Raw genomic sequence first — 18,944 nt, 5'->3', positions numbered from 1 at the left:
TCATGTGCGGACAGGGTTGAGCACAGCTTTGATAGCTTTTCTGGTCATATAGCTTGCCAACAAGGAATGACTCCTTCGTTAAGGTGCTGGAGGGCTGGCAGTGAGAAACAGCAGCTTCAGGAGGAGTAAAATTACAAATAAAGACCTCAATTTCTGTGACCCTTTACAGCCAGTGAAGTATTTCTGAAACGTTGTAAAATCGCCCTTGTCTCAGATGACCGAGGCTGCTTTCCCCTTTGAGGGGGGAGAGCTGGCTGGTGGTGATGGAGCAAGGTTGAGAAGGCCTCAGCCAGTATGGGAATTGAACCCACGCTGCTGGCCTTGATTTGCATCAAACTAGCTGTCCAGCCAACTGAGCTAAACTGGCCCCCACTGTTGTATGGTCACTGTTGTATTGAAGGCAACAGAAAGATAATTACTGCATAGCAACAAACTTCAAACAGCAATGACCATACAGCAATGAGATAATGGCTGCAATGAACAGGACACCGGGGAGCACTCTCCTGCACTTCATTGCATAAGTGCAATGGGGTATTATACTGGCTCTGTTTAAAATCTCATCCAAAAGACAGCACTTCCAACAGTACTGCACCCCTTCAGTATTGCAATGGAGTGGTCAGCCTAGATTTCATGCCCAATTCTCTTTTGTCGGATTTGTACATAAAGCAGTGCCACTTTACAGTCATAAGCTTTAATGGGCTGTGTCATGTGTAATACGATGCCCTCTATTACGCTGCCTTTCAGGTGGCACAGTAGCACAGTGATTAGCACTGCTGCCTTACAGCTCCAGGGACTCGGACTCAATTCCGGCCTCGGGTGACTGTCTGTTTGGAGTCTGCACGTTCTCCCCGTGTGTGCGTGGGTTTCCTCCGGGTGCTTCGGTTTCCTCCCACAGTCCAAAGATGTGCAGGTTAGGTGGATTGGAAACGCTACATTGCCCTTAGTGTCCAAAAGGTTAGGTGGGGTAACTGGGTTACAGTGTGAGGAGGCTTGGGCTTAAGTACAGTGCTCTTTGCATGGGGCAGCATGGTAGTACAGTGGTTAGCACTGTTACTTCACAGCGCCAGTGACCCGGGCTCGATTCCTGGCTTGGATCACTGTGCGGAGTCTGCACGTTCTCTCCCTGTCTGCGTGGGTTTCCTCCGGGCACTCCGGTTTCCTCCCACAAGTTCTGAAAGACACGCTTGTTAGGTGAATTGGACATTCTGAATTCTCCCTCTGTGTATTGTGCGAAGCAAATAATGGCATGATGGGAAAACTAGTCAAGTTTTCTTGGTACAATTAAATTTAAACTGACTTCGCATAACCTAAGGCACAAATACAAGCAGCCGTCAACTTGACCCGAGAACTGGCTGACTCTAAACTCGGATAAAGCGCGTTCGTCATAAGACCAGAGCAGTCTAAATACATACGATAAGCTAAAAACTTGTCTCTTTCCCTACTTAAACAAATTTGCTCCATCTCTTAAAACATGTACCAAAAGACAAGATAATGATATGAGACCCCGAGTCCTCTAAAGGTCAGCAAGGTGACGCCATTGCAATGATTATCACTTATGTTTTACTTTTGATCAAATTCTTGACCAAGCTGTATTCATGTTATCTTGATCCTATAATGTATAAAAATCGTCTTATTCTTTTGTGATATTGCAGACTTGGAAGGGAACCAGCAGTTTGTACTTGACTGCCTTCCGACTTCAAGTCTCAGCCACATTGCTAGCAGTTGTAATTCGTAAATAAAGTTTAGTTTTGCTTACCTAATGAACGTTGTTTGAATCTTTCTATCACAGTCCAGAAGCGGGGAAAATATTGACTACGACATACCCAAACAGGCGCCGGAGTGTGGCGACTAGGGGATTTTCACAGTAACTGCATTGTAGTGTTAATGTAAGCCTACTTGTGACATTAATAAAGATTATTATTCTTGATTATTATTAAGGGCCGGTGCAGACTCGATGGGCTGAATGGCCTCCTTCTGCACTGTAGGGATTCTATTATTCTGGCTATCATAGTGGTGCACCCCTGTCCCCAGCCAAACCTCCAGCTTCAGTGTCATTTTAATATTGGCATTGAGCCTCGCCCTGGGCCTCTGCTGGGCAGCCTCACTCAGACTAAGTAGGGCTTTGCTGCGAGTGCCTCTCAGGACTGTAGTAGTGACTGGGTGCAGACAGCCCATTCACTCCATTAGTCTGAGAGTGATCACAAAGCTCCTACCCGTCTGCGAACCCTCTACTGACTTTAGAATATTGGACGCTGGAACTAAACTCCACTCAAACACAAATAGGAGGTTTATCGGGGTGTGTTTCCCTGGATTGCACAATTATCCTGCTCCACAATGCCTGGCCTGGAGAGTGGGGAATGTCGGTGATGCAGCAAGGCAGACATCTCAAAGCAATTTTGCACCCACCCCATAATTCAATTTAGGCTGGTGAGAAATCTAGGACAAAGCATTAACCAACATCTCAGCCCTGTTTGACTGCTCCCTCTCCCTTTTTCTCACTTAATTTCCACATCCCTCACAGTGATGTTCTCTCTTTCTAGTCAATGAAGGAAACTGGGATATGCACCTGACCACATTGGTGAGCAAAGCTGGACAGAAAGTTACAGAACTGACGGAGCTCAGGGCTGAAGCTTCAGAGGCTGATTTCCACACTAAGAACAGGGAACTTCGTACCTGGAAGTTCAGACAGAAGCTGTATAAGCAGATGAAAGCTGTTTTTGAGAATGCAGGTAAGTACTTTAAATCAGCAAAACCGTGGCAGGGTATGAGGAATCGCTGCTCTGAAATATTATTTTATATATGTTTATTGTACATCCAGGACAATAATAAGGGGCGGCACAGTGGCACAGTGGTTACTGCTGCCTCACAGCACCAGGGACCCGGGTTCGATTCCGGCCTTGGGTGACTGTTTATATGGAGTTTGCACTTTCTCCCCGTGTCTGCATGGGTTTCCTCCGGGTGCTGCGGTTTCTTTCCACGGTGTCAAGATGTGCAGGTTAGGTGGGTTTATGGGAGTAGGGTGGGAGAGTGGGCCTGGGTAGGTTTCTCTTTCGATGGGTCAGCGCAGACTCAATGGACCAAATGGCCTCCTGCACTGTAGGGATTCTGTTCTATGATATCGTCATCAGGCTAGGCAAGCTGTATTACTCGTTAACCTTTCATTGAAGGAAGGGCGGCATGGTGGCGCAGTGGTTAGCACTGCCGCCTCATGGCGCTGAGGACCTGGGTTCGATTCCAGCCCTGGGTCACTGTCTGTGTGGAGTTTGCACATTCTCCCCGTGTCTGCGTGGGTCTCACCCCCACAACCCAAAGATGTGCAGGGTAGCTTGATTGGCCATGCTAAATTGCCCCTTAATTGGAAAAAAGAAATAGATACTCTAAATTTTAAAAAAAACATTTCACTGAAGGTCCCATCACAAATGGGATTTTACTTGTTCTGTATCAATGGGGAGTGGCACCACACAGATCTACCTTTGTAGGTTTAGCTCACTGGGCTAAATCGCTGGCTTTTAAAGCAGACCAAGCAGGCCAGCAGCACGGTTCGATTCCCGTACCAGCCTCCACGGACAGGCGCCGGAATGTGGCGACTAGGGGCTTTTCACAGAAACTTCATTGAAGCCTACTCGTGACAATAAGCAATTTTCATTTTTCATTTCATTATGAGCTCCACGACGTGGCTTTTATGACCCACTGACAGCCGTTGTTTCGACAGTGCGGGGGCACTTAAAACAAGTCAGGTGCCCATCTCACCTCCTTCTCACCAACCTTTAACATGTTCCTCATAATACAGAAGGTGGGTAAGGGGGCCAGTAGGCTGCCCGCCCTTAGACATATTGAGGCTCTTAACTGCCCAATTAATTGGAAATTAAGTGCCTCAAATCCTCCTCCATGGCGAGGAAATCCTGGGCAGTGGCAGGTGAGCCAGAATGCCAAAGGCCATTTTGAGACAGCTTCTATGAAAAGATGGAAAGAAGATGGGGGAAGGGGGGGGGGGGGGAACGTCAGCGACACCCTCCTCCCAAGATGTCACCCCCCCCACCCGCCCTACACACACACACACCCAGACCATCACCCCCCCCCACCCCACACACCCCCCCCCCACCCCCCCCCACCCCCCCCCACCCTCCCCTACACACACACACACACACACACACCCAGACCATCAAAAGCCCAACAGGTCTCATACCACATTAAGTGTAAATAAAAGACGTGTTTTGAGCTGAAATATCCTGGCTGTGATGGTGGCAAAGAGTTGGCAGTAAGGGGTTGGGGGGTGGGGTTGGGAAAATTGGGAGAAGCTGTGTTGGAACATCTTCCCAATGCATTCCTGCCGAACAAAGCCAATTTGCATACTTACCACCCCAAAGAGGGGGCCCTGGGCAGGAATGGTCCCACCCACCGGAGGGGTTTCTCCTCCTCACCGAGGGGCCGACAGCATTGTCTGCCCCAATACAATCTGCCTCAACTGTGCCCACCTCTCTCGGTTGGGCTGCCAAGGTTCCAGAGCTGCAGGACTCTTATTAGGACAATGGCATCAAGAACAGGCCTGCCCTTCTGAATAAGATGGTGAGCTCTGTGGTGGCCAATTAAGGGACCACTCCAGGAATGTTGATCCATAATTAGCCTCGTTTCATCAAGTAGGGGCTGAGCACCCTCATTTGGCCCTGATGTTGGGGGTCCTGAAACCCACCAGGATACCTAGCCCTCTGTTACTTTAATGGATGATTATTGGCTGGATAACCAAAGTTTTAATCCAACTGAATCAGACTAGCCTGTGTTTGAAGAGGGATAAATAATCCATGGAAATACTCAGACAGGCCAAAGTGATGACAAGGGAGTCGGGAAGAATCAGGAGCCTGGGCCGGTCCGGAGAATCCCCGCGACCGGGCCACGCCGCCCCGACACAGAGCGGAGAATCGGCGCAGCGCAGGTCGCGGGCTGCTCTTCACGCCCCCTGCGGTGGTGGGGGGGGGGGGGCTGTAGGGGCCAGAATTAGTTCTGGCAGCGGCCCGTTCAGACGGCGTTTACGATGGCGTGGACACTCTGCCATGGGAGTAGAGAATCCCACCCCAGACGAGAATCCCCATTTCTGATTCCCAAAAGCAGGAAAACTGACCCACTTTAGCAGGGAGGGCTCGACGGGGGAATCTCAGTTTCTGGTGGCTGTCAGGCTCATGGAGCAATTATCCCTGAGCCCATTGGGATTCATTGGAAAATAAATTAACGGCACTCACACGGCTGCCACAAAAGCCACTTGGCCTCATAGCAGGGGTCTCAGGCACTCAGTACCCCATCCAAAGATCCAGCATCAGCAAGGGAGGGTCACTGAAAACCAAACCTTGCACTTCCATCCAACCAATTTCTAGCCAATCACCAGTGATCCTCTAATAAAGGCAGCACGGTAGCACCAGTGGATAGCACTGTGGCTTCACAGCTCCAGGGTCCCAGGTTCGATTCCCGGCTGGGTCACTGTCTGTGCGGAGTCTGCACGTTCTCCCCGTGTGTGCGTGGGTTTCCTCCGGGTGCTCCGGTTTCCTCCCACAGTCCAAAGACGTGCGGGTTAGGTGGATTGGCCATGATAAATTGCCCTTAGTAACCAAAAAAATGTGAGGAGGGGTTATTGGGTTACGGGGATAAGGTGGAGGTGTGGGCTTAAGTGAGTTGGTGCAGACTCGATGGGCCGAATGGCCTCCTTCTGCGCCGTATGTTCTCCCTGCCCACACTTAACTCTCCCCAGGGATCTACTGTCGGGGTTGGGAACAGTGGATCTTCTAAAGGAGATATCCCTCTCCCTGCCCAGTAGCCACCCGGGCAGTGGAAGCTTCCAGGCTGCCTGCCGTGCCTCCCCTTTCCATTGCTACATAGCGGCTGAGGCGGAATAAGGTCCTTAAGTGGCCAATTAAGGGCCACAATAGGCCTAAGGGTGGATGAGCTGGCTGATGCTGCCCACCACCATAATATGGGAGACAGGTCGGGGTGGGCAGGAAGGCAATGGGAAGGTCACAAGGAGACCCTCATCTTCAAATGCTCTGGCAGAAATACAGCATAAAATTCAGCCTTATGAGTATTTTTAGATTTGTGTGGCGTATCTGGGAGGAATGGAGGACTTTGGACCTGTGATTCGCAAGGGTCCTTTCAGTGAGGTTTTCCTCGTGTCGTGTTTGGGTCTGTTGTACACTAATTGATACAAATTTATTGCTAAAATTAAGTACAAGAGTCAGAAAGTCTTGCTGCAATTGTACAAGGTACTGGTGAGACCACATCTGGAGCACTGAGAGCAGTTTTGGTCCCCTTATTTAAGGAAAGATATTGGAGACGGTTCAGACAAGGTTCACTCGGGTGATACCCGGAATAGAGGGATTGTCTTGTGAGCAAACGTTAGACAGGTTGGGACTCTACTCATTGGAATTTAGAAGAATGAGAGATGATCTCATTGAAACATAAAGGATCCTTCTGGGGCTTCACAGGGTAAATGTTGAGACGACCGTTTCCGTCATGGGAGGGTCTCGGGCCAGAGGGCATAGTCTCAGAATAAAGGGGTGGCAATTCAAGACTGAGATGAAGAATTCTTCTCTCAGAGAGTTGTGAATCTTTGGAACTCCTCGCCATGAGAGCTGTGGGGGCAGAGTCCTTGTGTAAATTAAAGGCTGAGATAGATTCTTGATCAGTAAAGGGATCAAGGGTTATGGGGAAAGGGCAGGAGAGTGAATGTGAGGAATGTCAAATCAGCCATGATCTTATTGAATGGCGGAGCAGGCTGGAGGGGCCAAATGGCCTACTCCTGTCCTATATCTTGTGGTCTAAGATTAGCCAACAACTCCATTCTTGGGCAGTCCCTCAGCGCTGAGGATGACTTGCTTTCACACCAGGGAGGTGAGTCCTCCGGTGGTTGAATAGTCCAATCCTGGATCCACAGACTCTGCCACGGGTTTGGCAGGTGGTGCTTGTTGAGGTGGATGAGTGGGACACTCTGGACTCGGCGCTGTCCTTCCGCTGTTTACGCTTGGCCTCCACGAGTTCCGCCCAACGATATTCGAAGTGATTGGTGCCTTCGCGGATGCTTTTTCTCCAACTTGTGCAGTCCAAGGCAAGTGATACCCATGTGTTAATGGGAATGTTGCATTTATTTAGGGAGGCTTTCAGAGTGGCCTTGTGGTGTTTCCTCTGCCCTCCGAGTGATTGTTTACCGTTGCGGAGCTCCGACTAAAACACTTGTTTTGGGAGTCTTATGTCGGGCATGTGGGCAGTGTGGCTGTCCCATCGCAGCTGGTTGAGAATGATCAGTGGTGCCTCGAGACTAGGGAGAGGACGCTCAATAACTCCATTTCAGTTGTTTCAGCCAACCAGCCGATACATAGAATCACATGGGTGTTGTTGGCTAGGCCAGCATTTGCTGCTTATCCTTAATTGCCCCTTGAGAAGGTGGTGGTGAGCTGCCTTCTTGAACCGCTGCAGTCCGCATGGGGTGGAGGTACACCCACTGTGCTGTTCAAGAGGGAGTTCCACATCTTTGATCCAACAACACTGAAGGAGGGGGCGGATATATTTCCAAGTCAGGGTGGCGTGTGGCTGGAAGGAAAACTTCCTGGTTTTGATGTCCCTGCACATTTGGTGCAGTCGGGGGTTTGAAAAGTTCTGCTCTTTACTATTCTCCTTTTCCACCTTTCTAATCATATTTGCCACGCAGTCTCTCTTTCCATTACCTGTAATTGCTGTAATGTGAATGTTTCTTTCAGTATCACTGCATGTAAGCTGCATTAAAGAACCATGAGCCACCGATCTCAGGGGACAGTTATTTCTCTGTATGCATCGACAGACCCAGGCAGATTCAATTTGACATTGGATGACAGGGTTAATCTCTCGCCTTGACAGGTGTTCCTGATCCTCCAGAAAAAGTGTACTTGTCAGTAACTGGCAGTACATTCCTTCGAGTCACATTCCAGGAGCCAACAAGGAACAGCTCTTTGATAATCACCCGATATAAAGGTAATCTTCAATAAATGCTTTCAATGTGATTTTTTAAAATAATTTTTATTGAGATTTTCAAAAACATATCAAAAACAGAAAATAACAACAAGAAAACAGTATTAACAACAACAGAAAGAAAAACACACAACCCCCAAAACCAACCCCCCCCCCCCCAGTAACTACAAAAAGAAGAAATAGATAAACACCCGGCATATTCAATAAACACATATACACATTTCTCCCTTCCCCCAAAACAAACCCCCCCCCCCTCCCCCTCTCCCCTCCTCTCTCTCCTCCTCCCCCCCTCCCTCCCTCCCCTGGGCTGCTGCTGCTGCCGGCCTATTTCCCTACCGTTCTGCCAGGAAGTCCAGGAGGGGCCTCACGGTAGCATGGTGGTAAGCATCAATGCTTCACAGCTCCAGGGTCCCAGGTTCGATTCCCGGCTGGGTCACTGTCTGTGTGGAGTCTGCACGTCCTCCCCGTGTGTGCGTGGGTTTCCTCCGGGTGCTCCGGTTTCCTCCCACAGTCCAAAGATGTGCGGGTTAGGTGGATTGGCCATGCTAAATTGCCCGTAGTGTAAGGTTAATGGGGGGATTGTTGGGTTACGGGTATACGGGTTACGTGGGTTTAAGTAGGGTGATCATTGCTCGGCACAACATCGAGGGCCGAAGGGCCTGTTCTGTGCTGTACTGTTCTTCTTTAGAAAGGCTGCCACCGCCTAAAGAACCCTTGTACTGATTCCCTCAGGGCAAATTTCACCTTCTCCAATTTGATGAACCCCGCCATATGATTGACCCAGGCCTCCACGCTTGAGGGCCTCGCATCCTTCCATCGAAGCAAAATCCTCCGCCGGGCTACTAGGGACGCAAAGGCCAGAACACTGGCCTCTTTCGCCTCCTGCACTTCCGGCTCCACTGCAACCCCAAAAATTGCGAGTCCCCAGCCTGGCTTGACCCTGGATCCCACCACCCTTGACACCGTCCTTGCTACCCCCTTCCAAAACTCCCCCAGCGCTGGGCATGCCTAGAACATATGGGCGTGGTTCGCTGGGCTCCCCGAGCACCTAGAACACCTGTCTTCGCCCCCGAACTCATCCTCGTCCCAGTCATGTGGGCCCTGTGCGGCACCTTGAACTGTATGAGGCTAAGCCTCGCACAGGAAGAGGAGGAATTCACTCTCTCCAGGGAATCCGCCCACGTCCCCTCCTCAATCTCCTCACCCAGCTCCTCCTCCCATTTACCCTTCAGCTCCTCCACCGAGGCCTCATCCTCCTCCTGCATGACGTGGTACACGTCCAAAATCCTCCCTCCTCCAACCCACACCCCCGAGAGCACCCTGTCCCGTACCCAATGTGGGGGCAGCAGAGGGAACTCCTCCACTTGCCACCTGGCAAACGCCCTAACCTGCATGTACCTAAACATGTTCCCCGGGGGGAGCCCAAACTTCCCCTCTAACTCACCCAGGCTCGCAAACCTCCCATCCACAAACAGGTCCCATAACCTCCTAATACCTACCCTGTGCCAGCCAAGAAACCTGCCATCGATGCTCCCTGGTACAAACCGATGGTTCCCCGTATCGGGGACTCCATCGAGCCCCCCACCTCCCCCCTATGCCGTCTCCATTGCCCCCAGATTTTGAGGGTAGCCGCCACCACCGGGCTCGTGGTATACCTCGTTGGAGGGAGCGGCAACGGCGCCATTACCAGCGCCTCCAGGCTCGTGTCCACGCAGGACGCCATCTCCATCCTCTTCCATGCTGCCCCTGCCCCGTCCATTACCCACTTATGCACCATCGCTGCGTTGGCAGCCCAATAGTACCCACAGAGGTTGGGCAACGCCAGCCCCCCCTATCCCTGCCCAGCTCCAAAAACACCCTTCTCACCCTCGGAGTCCCGTGCGCCCATACAAATCCCGTAATACTCCTGTTGACCCTCCTAAAAAAGGCCTTCGGGATAAGGATGGGGAGGCACTGGAACAGGAACAAAAACCTTGGGAGCACCGTCATCTTGACGGACTGCACCCTGCCCGCCAGCGACAGCGGCAACATGTCCCATCTTTTGGACTCCTCCTCCATTTGCTCCACCAGCCTAGTGAGGTTAAGCTTGTGAGGGGCCGTGACTGCTGTAACTTTCCCATTGTAGAGCTGCCAACTGTTTCATTGGCAAGCAGGTTTTGTGGAATTGTTTTTCTTTAATATCTCTATTGCTGGTTAAGGCCTTTTCACAGTAACTTCACTGAAGCCTACTTGTGACAATAAGCGATTATTATTATTAAGGCAATGAGTAACAGAATAATACAGAGCAGGAGAGTAAAAGATCAATCCATACTCCAGACATAGTTAGCTGATCTCAGCTGGGGGTCAGTCAGTCAAACCAACTAAAGCTGCAGCTCCTAATCACCATCAAGTATAAGTGACACTGAGTGAGCACAAGATTGTGTTCAGTTGTGGTACCAGTGGTCGCACAACCAGCTCACACTCACTGACTGGCATGGTAAACGATTGGCGACGTGGGCAAGGGACTGCAGGCCAACTGCTGTGTGTATAACTGAGCAAAGGATTTCACCATCTTCGAAAGAGATAGGGAGCAGCGCCAGGCATGCAGAAAAATTAGTTGAAGCTGCAACACAGGACTACTTGTGTGCCAAACAACATAAGCAGCAAGTGATAGACAGAGCTAAGCAATCCTACAGCAATGGATCAAATCTAAGCTCTGCAGTCCTGCCACATCCAGACGTGAATATTAAACAACTCACTGGAGGGGGAGGCTCCACAAATATCCCCATTCGCAATGATGGGGGAGCCCAGCACATCTGTGCAAATGACAAGGTTGAGGCATTCGCAACAATCTTCAGCCAGAAGTACCGAGTGGATGATCCATCTCAGTCTCCTCCAGAGGTCCCCAGCATCACAGATGTCAGTCTTCAGCCAATTCAATTCACTCGACATGATATCAAGAAACGGCTGAAGGCACTGGATACTGTGGTGATTGTGTATCAGTGTAGATGCAATACAACTGAGCAAGCACTAGAGGGAGCACGGGAGAGCTATAAATACATAGGGACAGAAAGTGAGGACAAACTTCACGGAAAGGAGAACTGGTAGCAAGACACAGACACACAGGCAGGCAGCATTTGAGGTAGCCGTAAGTTAAGCTCTGAAGACAGAACAAATTCACAATAAAGCATCTTCTCCACCTTTGAGACTACGAGCTTTATTAAGACACAAGGAACAACACATGGTACCAGCAGTGGCTTCAGACGCTTACTACAAGACAACTGAGCTGCAGATACAGAAAGACCAAAATGGCATGGAAACCTCCTACTGGACATTCGACTTGGGAAGACATTGCTTATTCGAGGATGTGGGTTGGACGCCCACCTCAGCTGAACATGACCGGCAATGTAAGAAATGTCTGGAAAATATTTAAACAAATGTTCAATTTTTAAATCATAGCTAATGATTTAGCAGCAGCCTCAGACAAAATGAAAATAGCACTGCTCATCGCAGGACATGAAGCTAGGAAAGTATATAATGGATTTAAATACTCAAAAGCTGAAGACAGCAACAACTTACAAATAATACTAAAAAAATTGAAGAGTACTGTATGGAATTTGAACAGCACTGTATCCTCAGAGGCCAAACTGCACAGAGACTGAGTGATGCAAAACTCAAACAATCACTATCAGAACAGAAAGGGTTCAGTCAAGAAATCGCGAGTGAAAAGTACTGATCAAAAGGAAGAATGAATTTTTCACAGAGACAAAACGCTGAGGTCCAGTTCAGATGAAAAGGAAAAAGTAACATGAACTTTTCACATAGACAAAATGCTGAAATCCAGTTGAGATCAAAAGGAAGAAGTAACTTGAATTTTTCACAACGCCAAAACGCTGAAATCCAGTACAGATCGAAAGGAAAAGGTAACTTACAACTTTCAGGGGGGAAAAAACGCTGAAATCCGTGATAAAATGGCGTCGGAGCACATTTTACAGTCTCTGGGAGACAAAGAACTAAAATCTGCGTCTGCGCATGCGCAGGAAACAGAAGCCGCGCATGCGCAGTTACAATCACCCGTTTTGCGTTCTGCGCATGCGCAGTTAAAAAAAGTTCTTGTTGCTGATCGTTATGCGCATGCGCAAGCCGCGCAGTGCGCAGTGGACACAAAACCACACAGTAAAGGAAGACCGCGCATGCGCAATCGATTCCTACGCATGACATCACGAGTGTCATGACGTCTGAGGATCCTGATCACGCCCACTTAAAAGGGAAATGCCCGAAAATTGAAAACAAGATATTTAAAGCTGTAAAACCAAATTTTCTTGCCTCAGAAGACAGAAAAATGCCTGAACTTAAACCAGCAGTTGAAAATAACTCTCACAACACCCTGGAAAAAGCAGTCTGCACCACCCAAAGTGAAGAGAACAAAAAAAAATCCAAAACTAAAAAAGATGATTTGTTTTTCGAACAATACTACTCAGACATGGCTGAGTTATTCGGATATGCCAAAAATGATGAAGACAACGATACCAAATCCGAAGCAAAAAAAATGATTTGTTTTTCGAACAATACTACTCAGACATGGAGGAGTTATTTGGACATGCTGATCACAGCATCAGCGACCCGGTCGCAAAGCTCAACACGAATCTACTCGTGGTAGATGAATCCAACACCATGGTGCCATGGCAGATCGTCGATACATTGGATGACAGCAATACCCAAGACGAAGACGACGCCACACAGAGAGCACAGAAAGACTCCACAGAGAGAGCGATGATAGGCTCCCCAGTGAGAGTGATGAAAGACTCCAAAAGGGAAGCAAGCAAACAGTCCCTGGCAAACACCATGCATGAACAAGACCATGAAGGTCAACCTGCTGTATCTGAGCAAGCGCAAGCAGACTATGAAAGTCTACCAAGCTCACATAATCAAGCAGAAGACAATGTACATCTACCCACTGCATGCAAAAACAGTGACAAGGTGATCACACTCGACATACAGGAGGTGCAGGATCACAGCGAGACTGACAGTTCTCAGCTTGTCTGTACAGAGGCACAGAATAGGGCCACCCAAAAGTCCAGAGAGACCACGCCAATAGAAACCATGCAGATTTTGACTCCAGAAGAGGAGCGCCAAGAGTCCAGAGAGACCACGTCAATTGAAATCATGAAGGTTTTGACTCCGGAAGAGGATCACCAAGAAAGCAAAGACGAGAAATCAAATCCACCACAAATGACTGATGTCACCAGCATCAATGCAACATCAGATCATTCTCACCATTCTCGAGGCGAAACGTTCAATGTAACAGATTCCACAAAGGGCACTTGCACCAATAACTGTGACAATGACTCAAATTATCCACACGGGACACTCATTGAGCATAACAAGAAAAACAAAAGCCACAAGAAGCACAGCAGAAACGAGAACAACAACAGCAAGAACAAAAGCAACATGAAGCGCGATAAGAACAACAAAAATCGCAAGAAGCACTGCAGAAACAAGAACAACAACAGCACCAACAAAAACTACAAGCACAACGACAAAACCAACAAGAAGTATTGTGGTGAATGTGATTCACACTATATATAGTTGCCAATATCACTCCATGTATATATGTTCGTTATCTACCCATTGTAAGTGCAGTTGCACTATCCAACCACCAGGGGAGTCACTTTGGGAGTACGCAAGAGTTTGTACTGGGCTCCTCCCTTGACTCCTCCCCCTGGGACCGATGTATAAAGATCAGTGCCTTAGAGCCAGCCTGCCATTTCACCTGAAGTTCAACGACGAATAAGCTGGCTCTATTGTAAGTGTATTAAAGCCTCTGTTCAGATCCAACTACACGTGTTCGCTGAATTGATGGTTCCATCAAGCATAACAAAGATAGCAACAACAACAAAGACAGAAACGACAAAAACAGCAACAAGAACGGCAATGAAAACAACAAAGACAGGAATGACAGAAACAACAGCAATGAAACAACGACTTGTACAAAATGGTACAACTCTGCACATGAAGGACCATGCCACAGCACACTGCAAAGCAATGACAAGACTACAAACATGCCATGAGATGACAATGAATCGCACAAACTCGCATCTGCTCCAGAACAAGCAAGCACACCAGCTTTCAAGGCAGATGACACACTAAATCGATACCACAAGCACAGAAGAAAGTCCATGTCAGTCAACACCAGTGGTTCAACCATGCAAACACAATGGGATGATGTATTGGTTACTTAAAATAACAAGAACACCGACACCATTCAAGACACAAGGAACAACACAGATACTGCAAAGGCTATGGACCCTGACAATATTCCGGCAATAGGACTGAAGACTTGTGCTCCAGAACTCCTAGCCAAGCTGTTCCAGTGCAGCTACAACACTGGCATCTACCCGGCAATGTGGAAAATTGCCCAGGTGCATCCTTTATGCAAAAAGCAGGACAAATCCTACACGGCAGTTATAGCCCTATCAGTCTACTCTCCATCATCAGCAAAGTGATGGAGGGAGTCATCAATAGTGCTATCAAGCGGCACTTGCTCGGCAATAACTTGCTCACTGATGCTCAGTTTGGGTTCCGTCTGGATCACTCAGCTCCAGACCTCACACACTGAAGAGTCCACATGAAAATGCAGCAAGACATGGACAATATCCAGGCTTGGGCTGACAAGTGGCAAATAACATTCATGCCACATAAGTACCAGGCAATGGCCAACTCCAATAAGAGACAGTCAAACCATCGCCCCTTGATATTCAATGGCATCGCCATCATTGAATACCCCACTATCAACATCCTGGGAGTTACCATTGACCAGCAACTGAACTCGACCTTGATTCTCTCTCCCTCGTCACCCTGCTGAGCTTCCCATCCCCCAACCATTCCAGTTTGAAGGATGGTAGAAATATTGAATCCCTCCCACAAACAACTGTTAAAGCTGGGGGTTAACAGGAGGTTTCCAAACTGAAACGGATAGCTTTTGTTTAGTAAGTGTTTTAAGGATTATAAAATGAAGGTGAGTGCATGGAGTTAAAATATAGACCAGTCACGAGCACATTAAATGGCAGAGCAGACATTTCGGGCTGCACAATAGCACATTGGTTAGCACTGTTGCTTCACAGCTCCAGGGTCCCAGGTTCAATTCCCGGCTTGGGTCACTGTCTGTGCGAAGTCTGCTCGTTCTCCTCATGTCCATGTGGGTTTCCTCCGGGTGCTCTGGTTTCCTCCCACAGTCCAAAGATGTGAAGGTTAGGTGGATTTGCCATGCTGAATTGCCCTTATTGTCCACAAACGTTACGTGGGGTTACTGAGTTACGGGTACAGGGTGGAGGTGTGGGCTTAAGTGGGGTGCTTTTCCAAGGACCAGTGCACTCTATGTGTCGACTGGCCTCCTTCTGCACTGTACGTTCTATCAAACATGAGGAAAAATAGTTTATTTTTATTCCTACGCTCCAATCTTCCTAACCCTGAACCGAACATAGAATCTCTACAGTGCAGGAAGCGACCATTCGGCCCATCAAGTCTGTACCAACCCTCTGAAAGTGCACCCTACCTAGGCCCACTCCACCGCCCTATCCCCATAACCGCATTACCCCACCTAACCTGCACACCTTTGGACTGTGGGAGGAAACTGGAGGACCCGGACGAAAACCACGCAGACACGGGGCGAAGGTGCAGACTCCGCACAGACATACACCCGAAGTCGGAATTGAAACCGGGTCCCAGGTCTTGTGAAGCAGCAGTGCGACCCACCATGCCTTCCTACCGCACATGCTTTCAAATTCTCACAATCTCTACATATTGCCTGTTAAAGTTAATTCCTCCACCCCCTCTTCACAAAGAAAATCTAAATCTGGAGGGAGCTGAAACGAGGTGTCATCCTTTTGTCGAGACTATTATTCTCTCACTACTGACAATCTCTTGTCCTGAGTTGTTCCACACACAGTTCCCAGTAAATGCAGCAGGGAACTGAAGTATCCTTTCAAGCTGCATTTGGTATCCATATGGTGGAGGTACACTCACTGTGCTGTTAGGGAGGGAGTTCCAGGATTTTGAGCCAGTGACAGTTAAGGAACAGACGATAGATTTCCAAGTTAGGGTGGTGAGTGACTTGGAGGGGAGCCTCCAGGTGGTGGGGTTCCCAGGTATCTGCTGCCCTTGGCCTTCTAGATGGTAATGGGTTTGGAAGGTGCTGCCCAAAGAGCCTTGGTGAATTTCTGCCATGCATCTTGTTGTTGGAGGGAAGAAAAACCTCAAAGTCTGTTCTCGACCCCGTGGTCTTGGTCAAACTTCGTTTAATTCGGAAAAACTGTGTGCACACAGGAGAGATAGATTCTGCGACTATCCTGTAACTCGCAAAAGTCAGCTCTGCCTCTCCTCAGAATTACATGCATTTATATTTAAAGTTCTTTGGAGTCACAAGCAAGTATTGACGTCACTGAATCATTCGGAACAATACAAAGTGATCAGTATGCATATTTTATGATCCCCGTAATGGGAAAACAATTAAAGAATACAATGTTTCCTTACAATCTCATGGGTTTGTGCTTAACATATTTCACTTCTCAAAGAGGTGCAAATGTGTTGGACAATGGATCCCTTAGACTTACTGGGGCCTCCTGTGTTTCCCTTTTCATATTCAAATCCTCTGTGAGATGATTAAATCATTTCCAATGTGGGTGACTTTAACCCCTTGCTTGCTGGTTTTCCCTTGGTATATGTTTAACCCCTTGCCTGCTGGTTTGCCCTTGACCTGTGCTATTACAATACTTTGAGACATCTTTATTATACCAATCCTGACACATATAGCAATTTCTTCTGCTAACATTGTGATGACATACATGGCTGCTACTCTGTGTTGGTGGTGGACAGACATTCGGCTGCTTTGTCCTGGATGGTGTCGAGCGTCTTGAGTGGTGTTGGAGTTGCACTCATCCAGGCAAGTGGAGAGTATTCCGTCACACTCCTGACTTGTGCCTTCTACAAGACCATGAGACATAGGAGCCATAGAACATAGAACAGTACAGCACAGAACAGGCCCTTCGGCCCTCAATGTTGTGCCGAGCCATGATCACCCCACTTAAACCCACGTAACCCCGTAACCCCGTAACCCAACAATCCCCCCATTAACCTTACACTACGGGCAATTTAGCATGGCCAATCCACCTAACCCGCACATCTTTGGACTGTGGGAGGAAACCGGAGCACCCGGAGGAAACCCACGCACACACGGGGAGGACGTGCAGACTCCACACAGACAGTGACCCAGCCGGGAATCGAACCTGGGACCCTGGAGCTGTGAAGCATTGATGCTAACCACCATGCTACCGTGAGGCCCATATTGGGCCGCTCGGCCATTCAATCATGGCTGATATTTTTCTCATCCCCATTCTCTTGCCTTCTCCCATAACGGAGATCCGATGTAGGAAGTCAGAGGGAAGTAAAACGGGGCCAGACACAAAAGCAGTAAGGGGGAAAGTGTAAGGCAGAGAAGCCATAGTCAAAAATTAAAAAGGGCCACAGTACAGGGTACAATGACTGAGGAGAGTATGAAAAGGAAGGTGGCCAATGCAGGATTGACGGTGTTGTATCTAAATGCGCGTAGTATATGGAACAAGGTAACTAAGCTTGTTGCGCACATTGAAATTGGCCGGTACGACGTTGTGGGCATCACAGAGACGTGGCTGCAAGGGGATCAGGGCTGGGATTTCAATATCCAAGGATATATGCCCTATCGAAAGGACAGGCAGATGGGCAAAGGGGGCGGGGTTGCATTGTGGAAATTAAAATGAAAATGAAAATCGCTTATTGTCACGAGTAGGCTTCAATGAAGTTACTGTGAAAAGCCCCTAGTCGCCACATTCCAGCACCTGTCCGGGGAGGCTGGTACGGGAATCGAACCATGCTGCTGGCCTGCTTGGTCTGCTTTAAAAGCCAGTGATTTAGCCCAGTGAGCTAAACCAGCCCCTGTTCCATTGGTTCCATCTGGTTCCTGGTTCCATCTGGTTCCATCTAAACCATTGTTCGTAAGGAATGAAGTTAAATCGATAGTAAAGAGCGATATAGGATCAGAAGGCATAGAATCTCTGTGGGTAGAGTTGAGGAATCGCAAAGGTAAAAAGATCCTGATGGGAGTTATGTACAGGCCCCAAGATCAAGCTATCCCACTCCCTTTCATTCTGGTGGGCTCCATGTGCCTATCCAATAATTGCTTGAAAGTTCTGAAAGTGTCCGACTCTACTATCACAGCATTCCACACCCTAACCACTCTCTGAGTAAAGAACCTACCTCGGACATCCCTCCTATATATCCCACCCTGAACTTTATAGTTATGCCCCCTTGTAACAGCTACATCCATCCGAGGAAATAGTCTCTGAACGTCCGCTCTATCTATCCCCCGCATCATCTTATAAACCTCTATTAAGTCGCCTCTCATCCTCCATCCGCTCCAAAGAGAAAAGCCCTAGCTCCCTCAACCTTTCCTCATAAGACCTACCCTCCAATCCAGGCAGCATTCTGGTAAATCTCCTTTGCACCCTTTCCAATGCTTCCACATCCTTCCTATAATGAGGTGACCAGAACTGCACACAATACTCCAAATGTGGTGTAACCAAGGCCTTGTACAGTTGCAGCATAACGTCATGACTCTTAAACTCAATCCCCCTGTTAATAAATGCAAACACACTATAGGCTTTCTTCACAGCTATATCTATATATTTATATGTACTTGGGTGGCAACGTTCAGAGATCTATGGACATGAACTCCGAGATCTCTCTGTTCCTCCACATTCCTCAGAACCCTGCCATTAACCCTGTAATCCACATTCAAATTTCTCCGACCAAAATTAATCACCTCACACTTATCAGGGTTAAACTCCATCTGCCACTTTTCAGTCCAGCTCTGCATCCTATCAATGTCTCTTTGCAGCCTACAACAGCTCTCCACATTATCCACTACTCCACCAATCTTGGTGTCATCA

At 48.4% G+C, this 18,944-nt stretch overlaps 1 protein-coding gene across 8 annotated transcripts in view; it reads left to right on the top strand.

Annotated features, from left to right (window-relative positions):
• Window positions 1-18,944, top strand: part of LOC119956443 (ankyrin repeat and fibronectin type-III domain-containing protein 1-like) — a 320,281-nt gene that overhangs the window by 219,661 nt on the left and 81,676 nt on the right. For 6 of the 8 annotated variants that reach the window (XM_038783684.1, XM_038783680.1, XM_038783683.1 and 3 more), the window contains 2 exons: window positions 2,541-2,729; window positions 7,873-7,986. In XM_038783684.1, coding sequence (XP_038639612.1) covers window positions 2,541-2,729; window positions 7,873-7,986 — 303 coding nt within the window. Of the gene's footprint in view, window positions 1-2,538; window positions 2,730-7,872; window positions 7,987-18,944 lie in introns of all 8 variants that reach the window. The other 2 variants (XM_038783687.1, XM_038783685.1) reach the window with 2 other exon arrangements.

The sequence above is a fragment of the Scyliorhinus canicula genome, chromosome 23, assembly GCF_902713615.1.
Source record: "Scyliorhinus canicula chromosome 23, sScyCan1.1, whole genome shotgun sequence".
Taxonomy (NCBI): domain Eukaryota; kingdom Metazoa; phylum Chordata; class Chondrichthyes; order Carcharhiniformes; family Scyliorhinidae; genus Scyliorhinus; species Scyliorhinus canicula.
The sequence above is the reverse complement of the archived record's forward strand: the minus strand, read 5'-3'. Positions and strand labels throughout refer to the sequence as shown.